The 13,110-nt window shown below is 42.3% G+C and overlaps 1 protein-coding gene across 1 annotated transcript in view; it reads left to right on the forward strand.

Annotated features, from left to right (window-relative positions):
- The first annotated feature begins 4,181 nt into the window (after nt 1–4,181).
- LOC106609686 (palmitoyltransferase ZDHHC17) overlaps nt 4,182–13,110 on the forward strand; it is a 68,707-nt gene continuing 59,778 nt past the window's right edge. The window contains exon 1 of the mRNA XM_045700102.1: nt 4,182–4,335. Within this exon, the coding sequence (XP_045556058.1) occupies nt 4,273–4,335 (63 nt within the window). The 5' untranslated portion in view covers nt 4,182–4,272. The remainder of the gene's footprint in view (nt 4,336–13,110) is intronic.

The following is a 13,110-nucleotide window of genomic DNA, read 5'->3' on the forward strand; positions in this document are numbered from 1 at the left end:
ACGAATATGTTGTGGGCCACATATAATAGTAGAAATAAGACAGCTACATTTAAAGCGTATATGTTGCTGTGTCTATGAAGCCGTAGAATAATGTATTTGTGTCACCAGTGAATATGAGATGGGTAGAGTCCGACATCTAGTGGCAGAAAGATGTAGCACTAGCCTGGGTACCAGTCTCCTCAGTTTACGTCCCACTCCTTGCCACTAGATTCGATAACCTTCACCGCTCACAATGTTAATGCAAACTTGACTGATGGGAAAACGTTCTAATTTAACCACCTTCCGGAGACACCTGAAACCCCACCTCTTTAAGGAATACCTAGGATAGGATAAAGTAATCCTTCTAACCCCCCCCCCCCTTAAAAGATTTAGATGCACTATTGTAAAGTGGTTGTTCCACTGGATATCATAAGGTGAATGCACCAATTTGTAAGTCGCTCTGGATAAGAGCGTCTGCTAAATGACTTAAATGTAATGTAAATGTAATTTAATTCATACATTTGATTGGAAACATTCTAACATTGGGCATTCTGACGTAATACATTTAATTGTAAACATAAACATTGGGCGCGGGAAGATCGCAGGATTCCCGTGTATTGATATTTTTCCAGCAGCCAACGGATCACGTCATACCAGAGAAGCTCGCGCCATTCAAACTTGCAACTTCTAGGACACGCATTGGGCTATAGGGTACTGGTTCAAGAGCTATAAGAGGAATACAGTAGGATTGGAGAGAGAGAGGCCAGTGGAGATGTCAGCGGAGATGCATGAATTGCACAAGAAAGGAACATTGAAGACAGAGATGTGTAAATTAGAAGTTAATTCATAGGCTGGGCAGCCTGGGCTATTAATCCACCATTCGAATGCTAGCCTATATACATGACCTATACATTTGGCAGCCAAGCACGAGTGATCATTGTAGCCTTTTATCGTCTAGACATGATGTTGGAATATCTTCACGCCTAGAATAAAAACCACAAGGCTTCCGTCAGACTCAATTGAATGACAAAAATAAAGAATTACAGGGGGCAGTTTAGAAAAAATCCTCTGGATAAGGCACATGCTTGGTTAATAATTATAGAGCAGGGGGCGGAAATCCCGGGGGGGACGGGGGGGACACGACCCCCCCCATCCTGGGAAAAATATGATTTGTCCCCCCCAATATATCACTGAAACATAACTGTGTAATTTAAATAATATTAATAATACGCAATGAAAGCAATTGTGCTGATTATAGACACTTAATAGCGCGTTTTTAAGTTTCAAAAGATTGCGACCCCCCCACCCTTTGCCTCACAATGGTTTGATCCACTGCCAGTTCCTTAGTTGGCAAGGTAACAGAGGGGTCGTATCTACTGTCTGAAAGGCACTCAATGAACGTAACTGACGTGAGGTTAATCTAGTCAATCGCGCACACACACTAGCTGAATATGCAGAGCTAACGCGCAAATATTAACTATTAAGCTAGCTAGTACCTATTCCATTTATGTGGCGTCGTCAAAGATGGAATCTTTGCTATCGTCAATTTATTCCAAGATCAGCATGCAGATGATGTAAGTTAGTGCTTCAAAGTCCCTGTGATAAGGTTAGCGATAAACTGAAGTCCAAACTGAACAGAACTACACTCTCTTCTACCATTGTCTTAAATATATTTAATGGTCTCGTTGCAAAAGCTAAATTGTCGCAAGGGAACTTTTATTTATTTATTTTATTTCACCTTTATTTAACCCGGGTAGCAAAGATTATAGCAAACACCACTGAAACTGAATTGGTGCTCGCTAGCTTTGCAAATTCAGCTATTGTTGGAAGCCAGCCAATATGAAACAAACTATTAAAATTGCAAAAGGTTGCAGCATATGTTGTGTAAATGGTGAACTAATACAGCTGTCAACTCTTGTCATTTTAATCCGTTTCACATTTGCTAGCTACCTTTTAGATCGAAGCCCAAATAGAATGATAGAAGATGATAGAAGCCCATCTCCTACTGTAAATAACCTACACACTGTGTGTGTGTGTAGCCAGCCAGCCAGCCAGCCAGGTAGAAAAATGGCAGAAAAATAAAATACGGACATCAGAGTATTTTTCAATACACCAAAACGCATAGTAAGAACCCTAGTAGCCTAATATCTCAAAGACTAGTTGATAAAATGTTCATAAGAAAGAAATGAAATTCTAATGGAAATGTTTCACAATGATGTCATTAGGCAGAGCAGGCAACAGATGGCACACAGACAGGAGAGTTGGGGACAGATATGCAGGGACAGACTGGCAGAGACAGGGAGTCTCAGGTAAGTTTGTTGAGTCTTTGTTTGGCATCATTATGAAAGGTTCTCAATTTTTGTGACTTGTAAAATAGGAACATAATTGGAAAATGCCATGGATACCCCCACTCTCAACTTAAACTGGTGACTGAACTAAGATTTGTTAAAGGCAATGGTATTGCTGTTGTGATTAGTTGTGTAGTTTTGGGTACCGGTAGTTAGGAGTACGGCATACACCTTATTTCTTTGGTTCCTCAATATACATTTACCATATTACAATGTAGGCTATGTGTTACTGCACTACTTTTGGTGTCCCCCTCAGGAATTGCTCTTGAGAAAATTTCATGTAATTGTCCCCTCCAAAGTTGATATCAGATTTTCGCCCCTGTATAGAACCAACGTCTCTAGTAATACTATAGCTGTCTCTCCTTGTCAATTCATTTGAAATACATTATTTTAACATTATGCTATAATGTAGCCTAGGCCAACTTTCTGATGGACTACAGCCAACATTTGAAGGTGAGCATAGGTTTTGAATACGTTTTTAGGAAAGGAGAAATGTGATTTGTGTGTCTTGAGGTGCGCTGGTGGCTTTGATTGATGGGTCCTGTGTGTGTGTGTGTGTGTGTGTGTGTGTGTGAGAGAGAGAGAGAGAGAGGGAGAGAGAGATAGATAGACTTCACTAATTCTCTCTATGCCCATTTAGAAAGTAGTAGCCTGTCTGGACTCCATCTCTCAATAAGAGAGGAGGGACAAATAATACAACTGAAATTAGCAAAACAAAGGGTACAAATTGAAGAAGGTCATGAAAATCAGCATATGTGCGAGGAATGACGACAGGTGCCAGTTTTGCGCTTCATTCCTCTAATTAATAGGATGCAATTGAAGCAAACCTAGATCAATTGAATCTTGTAGGCTAATATTGTCCGAATCATTATTTATCTCTCATTACTGAGTCCGGTCTAGCCACTTTGAACAACATGATATTGCATTGACACTGCCTTCTCACAAGGGAATTACCTCAGCAGGTCGTAATGGTATTGTTTGTTGTTGTTATTCTTAAAATTAGAATTCTATATTGCTCCAAATTTGCGTACACCCATGTTTCATATTGTTGTCCGGGAAACTATTAATGTTGTTTCCAACGATCAATCAACAAATAACTGCGCTGTAAATCCGGCTGCATATTGAACGTTGAGATTGCCGAAAGACCAGTCAAGCAGTGGCAAGGAGTGGAATAGCTAGACTGGCATCAGGCTAATGTGGCACGGCCCCTTTGAAAAATACAAATATTTCGTACATATTGCACCACTGAGGTATATATTGCACAGAAACGTTATGGAAGCGAACACACCATTGCATAGATTTACGTAGTGTTCATTTTGGTAGGGATTTTTTTGGGGGGTAGGGATTTTTTTTTTTATATCTTGGAAGTAGCCTAACTAACTAACTAACTAACGGTTATACAGTACATTAACTGCTTTTCCAAAACTATTTTAAAATATGTATAGCCATAACAGTGTTAGTGATGATGTTAATACTACTCAAGATGACGGTAAAATACATCAATATTTATTGAGTAAATAGGAATGTTTAAAAACAAATGTGACGCAATTTCTCGTGTAGATCATACAGCTGCAACAAGGTGGGGAATATTAGCGTTCAAGGTCATCCATGCACGCGCATATCTAAATCATAACGTTGTTTCGTGTCAGGCATAGAATTTGTTATAATAACAGTAGGCTATAACAATTACACCTCAAATGGCTTTACATGTGGGTACCGACCTCATTTCATGACTTAACCTAGAGGTATTGATATGCATGACCCGATACAGAATTATCCCAAAACGATGATGTGACACAATGACGTAATGCAACATCAATGTACCACCAGAAAATCGCAGGACGGTTTGTGAGCCTCGAGCGTCGCTCTGACCGAACATCCCATCCTCCTGTTTGTTTCTACAGAGCATTGTGTCCCATAATGCTTGGCGAGATTGACCACCAAGATGGCTGACGTTATGGATGAATATGAGAAAGAAGCTGGCTGTGTTCCTATTCTCCATCCAGAGGTAAGCTGCTTGGCCCTGCATCTTTGCACGGGGTAATAACGAGGGTGGATCTTGTACATGTCGGAATCTACTAAACAGTATAAATTCGCCGTGTTTTGAGAGAACCACGATGCCACCCTCATCGGGAGGGCAGCCACCACCAAATACATGTCAGGTTTTCCCCTGCTGCGTAATAGCATGTTAGCTAGCCAGCTAATTGTTCTGAAGGTGTTTCTCTGAACCTAGTAAATCAGACGACATTATTGGGTTGTTTATTGTGCCCAACAGATAAGCTACCTTGAAAATAACAGAATTACCGAACAAGAGATCGTAGGTAGTTATGCTGAACTGGTTTATTGTCGTCAAAAAAGCAGGGTTTTGCTGCAGCCCGAAAAATGATTTGTGCTGAAATGTCATGTTGCTTGGTCGGTGATGGCAACGTTAGCATGCAAACAGAGATGGGCGCGGGCCTAGCAATGTAGCTAGCGAGGCTAGCCATGTCAGTGACAATATTTGTCAAGCAACGTCAATTGCATTCAACTATTCTGTCCATGGCCAACATTCAGCCTATTTACATTTAGCCATATAAACGTATTAATGGTTTAGTTGCTAGCTAGGTTAGCAAGTTAGGGCTAACAAACTAGCTAGCTGAAGATTGATCTAGCTAGTCAGCCCTAGAGCTAGATATGTTTAGCCCATAGCACAGGAATAAACACTTGAATATCATGTTGTGAATGTGATACAATAATTACATTCATGTTGTAGCTTTATTCCAAATAATTTCAGATCTGACAATAATATTTAGGCCTTATCTGTGTGCAGATCGGCTTTGGGGCCGAAATGCATCCATTGTGACTGCTGAGAATAATACAGTGAACTAGCATCTAACGTTACTCTTTGTGTGCTGGCCGTTGGATTACTGTTGGGCTAATTTATACAGCACCCAAGACTTATGCACAGAACTTAGTAAGAGTTGAGCATGTCATACTTGGCATTTTAGTCTATATAGCCTATTAAATGTGGTCTGGCAAATTGCCTTTTGGGTCAGTTTTCAAAATGAGTTGCCTTATTTGTTTGTTGTCGAAATGCATTTTACTATTTGGAGTGCAAGGCTACGAACAACATGGAATTCAAAATTGAACTTGTTTCAGGCCACTTGACACTTGATTAACAAACATTAGATGTGTTTTTTAAGAATGGGCCAGTACAGAGGACCTGTCACTGTAAATTATTCATGGTTTACTAACTCACTTGTGTTGGCCAACCTGTTACGCCACATGATGTAGAAGGCTTATTTCCCCCTCTAGTCTTGGTGCAAAAAGTACTACGTTTTCAGTCTGGGGCTTGCAGCAAGCTACAGAAATGGCCATTTATTTGAAAAAGCCAATATTTGAAAGACAACCAATGGGCATTAAATAGTGCCGTCTTGCCTTTCGTAAATCATTTGGCACAGGCACACACACTAAAACACACTGACTGAAAAATCTATTTTAAAGAAAATAACATTTTCCTGGCGTTAGACTCACCAAGTTGCTGCCAATTGGTGTTACGTTTGCCAGATGCTTTCTCTTTTTGTTACTCTTGTGGTTAATGCGTTTTTGATATGTCAAGCCTCATTCCTCTCCATTTATTGGTTATGCAGGCTCTTTTGACATGTCACAATTACTGATTTCTATACGTAGTGTGGCACTGCATAGCTTAGATTTAGCCTGTGGTCCAGCATAGGGCATTTGGGCCTGAGGGGAGAAGGAGGGTAAACAAAAACAAAGTCTCCTTGCATTAAAATCCCATCAGACGCTCAACTGCTGTTACGGCCAACTCTGCAGCGGAATTAAACAACAGCATGTCAGTTAGGAGAGGGTGAGATCTAAAACCGCAAGGCACGTTTAACCTGCGGAGGGTTGGGTGTTGCTGTAGTGGTAGACTACCTAAACTCAGGATTATGTAGTGTTCTGCTCATTGGCTATTATCTATCTGATTCTAGTATGTAGCCTAATAATACATATTAATATATTCCTTTTAGTAGACACTTTTTGTTTATCCCAGCGGGAATCAAACCCCCGATCCTAGGTGTTGCAAGCGCCATGCTCTACCAACTGAGCCACATAGGACTTGTGATCTTTCTTAGGCTTCATGGGACTCGTACTGCTCTTCTATGTGGACTAATTACTTTCTTTCAGTAAGACTGCAGCCAGGCTCATCACAAATCCAAGCCTTCTGTTGAAGATGGACAGCCCCATGTTGATATCTTGACTTCATGATGGTGGTGGGACATTGACTGCTTGGAAAACTGCCGTATGTCCCATGTTCCCTTGGTACAAAGCTTGTCTCATCATTAACTTATCTCTTGTATGACTTGTCTATCTATCGCTGCAGTATTCCACTCTTGGTCATATGTGATTGGAATGAGCAGTGTTAGGTCTATGGCAGGCTGTCTGTGACCGAGCCTGTTCCAGAGCCCTCAGGCCGTAACTGTCTCTTGTCACAGTAGAGGAAGCATTACGCCTCGATGACACCGACAGCGTCATTGCATTTTGTCACACCAGAAGTACATTTATTTTTAATGGAATTCTGCATTTGCGTTGCAGAGGCAGTAGTAGTGCGTACTGTGTGGTGCGTACGCTGGATTTATCCAACCTATACGTCAAACTGTATGTGTAGACGGCTTGACAGAAATGGTAGCAGAAGGTGAATGTTGAACTTTTGTTGCATACTTATCCATATGATGCAGTGTACCATAAATACACAGCCACCTGCAATCACACGGGTTAATCCCTGGATAGAGGTTACACTTTCTGGGATTGTGAAGAATAGTGTTGGGCTATGCCTGTTGCCTCGACCTTGTTGCTGCTGTTAAAGAGCCTTCAGGCTTAGTGCCCTGGTCTGAATTCCAGCAGGTTGACTAAATGCTTTTTCAGATTCCTCCAAAGCTTAGCTGTCATGTGGCTTTTGAGGCATAGAGCTTTGTGGAAAAGCCATCTCCACTAATGCAGCATAGCCTAGGCCTAAATATTTTGCATCTCTGATATAGGCTGTGCATTTATGGCCTGTCTCCCTGATTTCTTTATTTGAATGAGCCTTTACTGTTCTCTGGTTGATCTCTAAAAGAGAGACGTGTGAAATTCAAGTGCCACATGACACCACCACCATCCACCTGCTCAGTTTTGTGGTGAACATCTGGTGTACTCTAGGGAGCCCCAGAGAGATCCACATCAATAAGCTACCCTTGGATACGACCGTTTGATACGCACGTTCACTTATTCTCTCTGTCTAGGCCTGTTTTCCCCTCTGAATCTCATTAAACATGCCTTCTCATGAATTTCAGTCTCTTTTGCAATCTTTCCTATTGTTGATTTTGTTTGTCTGACTCTCAGCCACAGATATAGTTTGCGTCCCAAATGGCTCCCTATTCCCTACTTTGGACCAGAGCCTTACGGGCGCTGGTCAAAGGTAGTGCACTAGGCTATATAGGGAGCCTTTTGGGATGCTGCCTTAGCCGAACTCCTAGGCTCCTGACCCAGTTTAAAAATGCAAATGATTGTTTTTGAATAGAACAACTACAGAATCTTGCTCCATTGCTGGATTCATTATGTCAATGGAGGCAATAGACGGCACAGAGAATGTAGAATAACAGAGATAATGTACAAAACGGAGTCTGTTCCTCTTTGGGGTCCTTATAGTTGCTTCTTTAACATAGAAGTTCTCCAGTCCAGGTAGGATCCTCTCTCACTCAGCCATTGTCCTCTCATTAAATGAAACTGTGTGACTATTGAAGTAGTCCTACAAAATAAGTTACCTTTATTTCAGATTGTTTAGATTGGGCCCGTCCACTGTGGTTGGTTAAGCCTAATCCTCTCTGTGCTTCCGGACCTCATCTGGTGGCAACCCCTAGCTACTGAATGGCTGTAGCAGCAGCTTCAATAGATAATGAGCGGGTCACGTGTGCTCTACGATGGGCAAGGAAGCATGTCCTCTGCCCTGAACAAGCTTCAGTCAATGGGTCAGACACAACAAATGGTGGGATGTATTGAAAGTGTTGGTGATGAAGACTGGATCCAGAGATTGTATTTACAAACAACTGGCTACAGATGATGGAAAATACCCTAGTTGACTAAATGATTTGCGCTAACTTGTAAAGATATGAATACAGGCACATCGTCACAGACCTATACTCTGAATGAAATTTATGTAATTTAGCTTTTTTTTACTAGCCTAAAATCTGACAGTAAACTGAAGAGCACATTAGCTCATTATGGGGATACTGCAGCTAGTACAATGCCACGCCATTCCATAGTCTACATGTAGTTTTTTTGTAGCTTATTTTTTGATCTGGGTGCATGACACCGTCCCCTGGGATGAGCCTGCCAAATGTCCTGACTGAGAACTTCCTAGATCACTGCTTCCTCAAACAGACAAGATTCAAATGGTGACACCATCCAGTCGACTGGACACCATAGATAACGTTCTCTCCACTTCTGCCGCGCATTGCCTCGTCCAGTGGATTAACAACTAGCAGGCATCCAATTATAGGGCTGAAAATTGCACATGCTGAAATGATCTGTTCCACTGTGGCCTGTAGTTACAATGACCATCAGTTTGATGGTAATGAAGGTAGGCATTAACCCAGTGGTGTATTCACTAGGAACCAACCGGAAGCAAACAGACCGAAACTGGGAGGGACTGCCTGAACGTGTCCAAAAATAAATGCTTGTTTTCGTGTTCCGTTGGTTTTGCTACTGCAGTAATGTGAACCCAGGGTGACCCTGTTACCCCTCCAGGTTAAACAGATTATCTCTAGGGTTCAAGGACGGTGCATACATTCTGAGCAGCCTAGAGTTTGGAAATGTTCCTGCTGCTCAAGACACAGGATAGTGTATCCTGTTCTTCACTGCTAAAGATCCGTGAAAACACTCTTCCTCACAGCATATATGAATATAGATGAGCTAAGGGGCCTTGAATGCTGAAATTGACGAGACCAACACACACACACACACACACACACTAGAGGTCGACCGATTAATCGGAATGGCCGATTTAATTAGGGCCGATTTCAAGTTTTCATAACAATCGGTATAAAAAAAAAATGTTTTTTACACCTTTATTTAACTAGGCAAGTCAGATTAAAAACACATTCTTATTTTCAATGACGGCCTAGGAACGGGGCTTAACTGCCTTGTTCAGGGGGGATTCGTTTTTGCAACCTTCTGGTTACTAGTCCAACACTCTAACCACCTGCCTTACATTGCACTCCACGAGGAGCCTGCATGGCAGGCTGACTACCTGTTACGCGAGGGCAGCAAGAAGCCAAGTTAAGTTGCTAGCTAGCATTTAACTTATCTTATAAAAAACAATCAATCTTAACATATCACTAGTTAACAACACATGGTTGATATTACTAGTTTATCTAACGTGTCCTGCATTGCATATAATCGATGCGGTGCCTGTTAATTTCTCATTGAATCACAGCCTACTTCGACAAACGGGTGATGATTTAACAAGCACATTTGCGAAAAAAGCACTGTCGTTGCACCAATGTACCTAACCATAAACATCAATGCCTTTCTTTAAAATCAATACACAAGTATATATTTTTAAACCTGCATATTTAGTTAATATTGCCTGCTAACATGAAATTGTGTCACTGCTCTTGCGTTCATTGCCTGGCTCGTTGCGAACTAATTTGCCAGAATTTTACGTAATTATGACATATCATTGAAGGTTGTGCAATGTAACAGGAATGTTTAGACTTAGGGATGCCACCCGTTAGATAAAATATGGAACGGTTCCGTATTTCACTGACAGAAAAAAACATTTTGTTTTCGAGGTGATAGTTTCCAGATTCGACCATATTAATGACATAAGGCTCGTATTTCTGTGTGTTTATTCTAATTAAGTCTATGATTTGATAGAGCAGTCTGACTGAGCAGTGGTAGGCAGCAGCAGGCTCGTAAGCATTAATTCAAACAGCACTTTCGTGCGTTTTGCCAGCAGCTCTTCGCAATGCATTGCGCTGTTTATGACTTCAAGCCTGTCAACTCCCGAGATTAGGCTGGTGAAACCGATGTGAAATGGCTAGCTAGTTAGCAGGTGCGCGCTAATAGCGTTTCAAACATCACTCGCTCTGAGACTTGGAGTAGTTGTTCCCCTTCCTCTACATGGGTAACGCTGCTTCGAGGGTGGCTGTTGTCAATGTGTTCCTGGTTCGAGCCCAGGTAGGAGTGAGGAGAGGGACGGAAGCTATACTGTTACACTGGCAATACTAAAGTGCCTATAAGAACATCCAATAGTCAAAGGTATATGAAATACAAATGGTATAGAGAGAAATAGTCCTATAATAACTACAACCTAAAACTTCTTACCTGGGAATATTGAAGACTCATGTTAAAAGGAACCACCAGCTTTCATATGTTCTCATGTTCTGAGCAAGGAACTTAAACGTTAGCTTTCTTACATGGCACATATTGCACTTTTACTTTCTTGTCCAACACTTTGTTTTTGCATTTTTTAAAACCAAATTGAACATGTTTCGTTATTTATTTTTCATACTAAATTGATTTTATTGATGTATTATATTAAGTTAAAATAAGTGTTCATTCAGTATTGTTGTAATTGTCATTATTACAAATAAATAAAAACAATCGGCCGATTAATCGATATCGGCTTTTTATGGTCCTCGGTATCAGCGTTAAAATCATAATCGGTCAACCTCTAACACACACACACACACACTGGTTAAGGGTGTTTTATTCAGGTATGAAGTGCATGTTAATTATGTCACACTAATGCAGGGTTTCTCTAAATCTGTCCTCAGGACCCCAAGGGGTGAACTTTTAGTTTTTAGCCCTAGCACTACACAGGTGGTTTAAGTCATTAAATAATCATCAAGCTTTGATCATTGAGTCAGCTGTGTAGTGTTAGGGCAAAACCAAAACATGCACCCCTTGGGGTCTGGAGGATCACCGCCAAGTTTAGGAGCCGTATGTTCCTTTCCTCGTAACAAAAAGAAAACCTGGCAGAGTAATGTCATGGCCTGTTCTCGTATGTTACCCCCTGGCAGAGTAATGTCATGGTCTGTTCTCGTATGTTACCCCCTGGCAGAGTAATGTCATGGTCTGTTCTCGTATGTTACCCCCCTGGCAGAGTAATGTCATGGTCTGTTCTCGTATGTTACCCCCCTGGCAGAGTAATGTCATGGTCTGTTCTCGTATGTTACCCCCCTGGCAGAGTAATGTCATGGTCTGTTCTCGTATGTTACCCCCCTGGCAGAGTAATGTCATGGTCTGTTCTCGTATGTTACCCCCTGGCAGAGTAATGTCATGGTCTGTTCTCGTATGTTACCCCCTGGCAGAGTAATGTCATGGTCTGTTCTCGTATGTTACCCCCTGGCAGAGTAATGTCATGGTCTGTTCTCGTATGTTACCCCCTGGCAGAGTAATGTCATGGTCTGTTCTCGTATGTTACCCCCCTGGCAGAGTAATGTCATGGTCTGTTCTCGTATGTTACCCCCTGGCAGAGTAATGTCATGGTCTGTTCTCGTATGTTACCCCCTGGCAGAGTAATGTCATGGTCTGTTCTCGTATGTTACCCCCTGGCAGAGTAATGTCATGGTCTGTTCTCGTATGTTACCCCCTGGCAGAGTAATGTCATGGTCTGTTCTCGTATGTTACCCCCTGGCAGAGTAATGTCATGGTCTGTTCTCGTATGTTACCCCCTGGCAGAGTAATGTCATGGTCTGTTCTCGTATGTTACCCCCTGGCAGAGTAATGTCATGGTCTGTTCTCGTATGTTACCCCCCTGGCAGAGTAATGTCATGGTCTGTTCTCGTATGTTACCCCCCTGGCAGAGTAATGTCATGGTCTGTTCTCGTATGTTACCCCCTGGCAGAGTAATGTCATGGTCTGTTCTCGTATGTTACCCCCTGGCAGAGTAATGTCATGGTCTGTTCTCGTATGTTACCCCCTGGCAGAGTAATGTCATGGTCTGTTCTCGTATGTTACCCCCTGGCAGAGTAATGTCATGGTCTGTTCTCGTATGTTACCCCCTGGCAGAGTAATGTCATGGTCTGTTCTCGTATGTTCCCCCCTGGCAGAGTAATGTCATGGTCTGTTCTCGTATGTTACCCCCCTGGCAGAGTAATGTCATGGTCTGTTCTCGTATGTTACCCCCTGGCAGAGTAATGTCATGGTCTGTTCTCGTATGTTACCCCCCTGGCAGAGTAATGTCATGGTCTGTTCTCGTATGTTACCCCCCTGGCAGAGTAATGTCATGGTCTGTTCTCGTATGTTACCCCCTGGCAGAGTAATGTCATGGTCTGTTCTCGTATGTTACCCCCCTGGCAGAGTAATGTCATGGTCTGTTCTCGTATGTTCCCCCCTGGCAGAGTAATGTCATGGTCTGTTCTCGTATGTTACCCCCTGGCAGAGTAATGTCATGGTCTGTTCTCGTATGTTACCCCCTGGCAGAGTAATGTCATGGTCTGTTCTCGTATGTTACCCCCCTGGCAGAGTAATGTCATGGTCTGTTCTCGTATGTTACCCCCCTGGCAGAGTAATGTCATGGTCTGTTCTCGTATGTTACCCCCCTGGCAGAGTAATGTCATGGTCTGTTCTCGTATGTTACCCCCCTGGCAGAGTAATGTCATGGTCTGTTCTCGTATGTTACCCCCTGGCAGAGTAATGTCATGGCCTGTTCTCGTATGTTCCCCCCTGGCAGAGTAATGTCATGGTCTGTTCTCGTATGTTACCCCCTGGCAGAGTAATGTCATGGTCTGTTCTCGTATGTTACCCCCTGGCAGAG

The sequence above is a fragment of the Salmo salar genome, chromosome ssa17 (genome assembly GCF_905237065.1).
Source record: "Salmo salar chromosome ssa17, Ssal_v3.1, whole genome shotgun sequence".
Taxonomy (NCBI): Eukaryota; Metazoa; Chordata; class Actinopteri; order Salmoniformes; family Salmonidae; genus Salmo; species Salmo salar.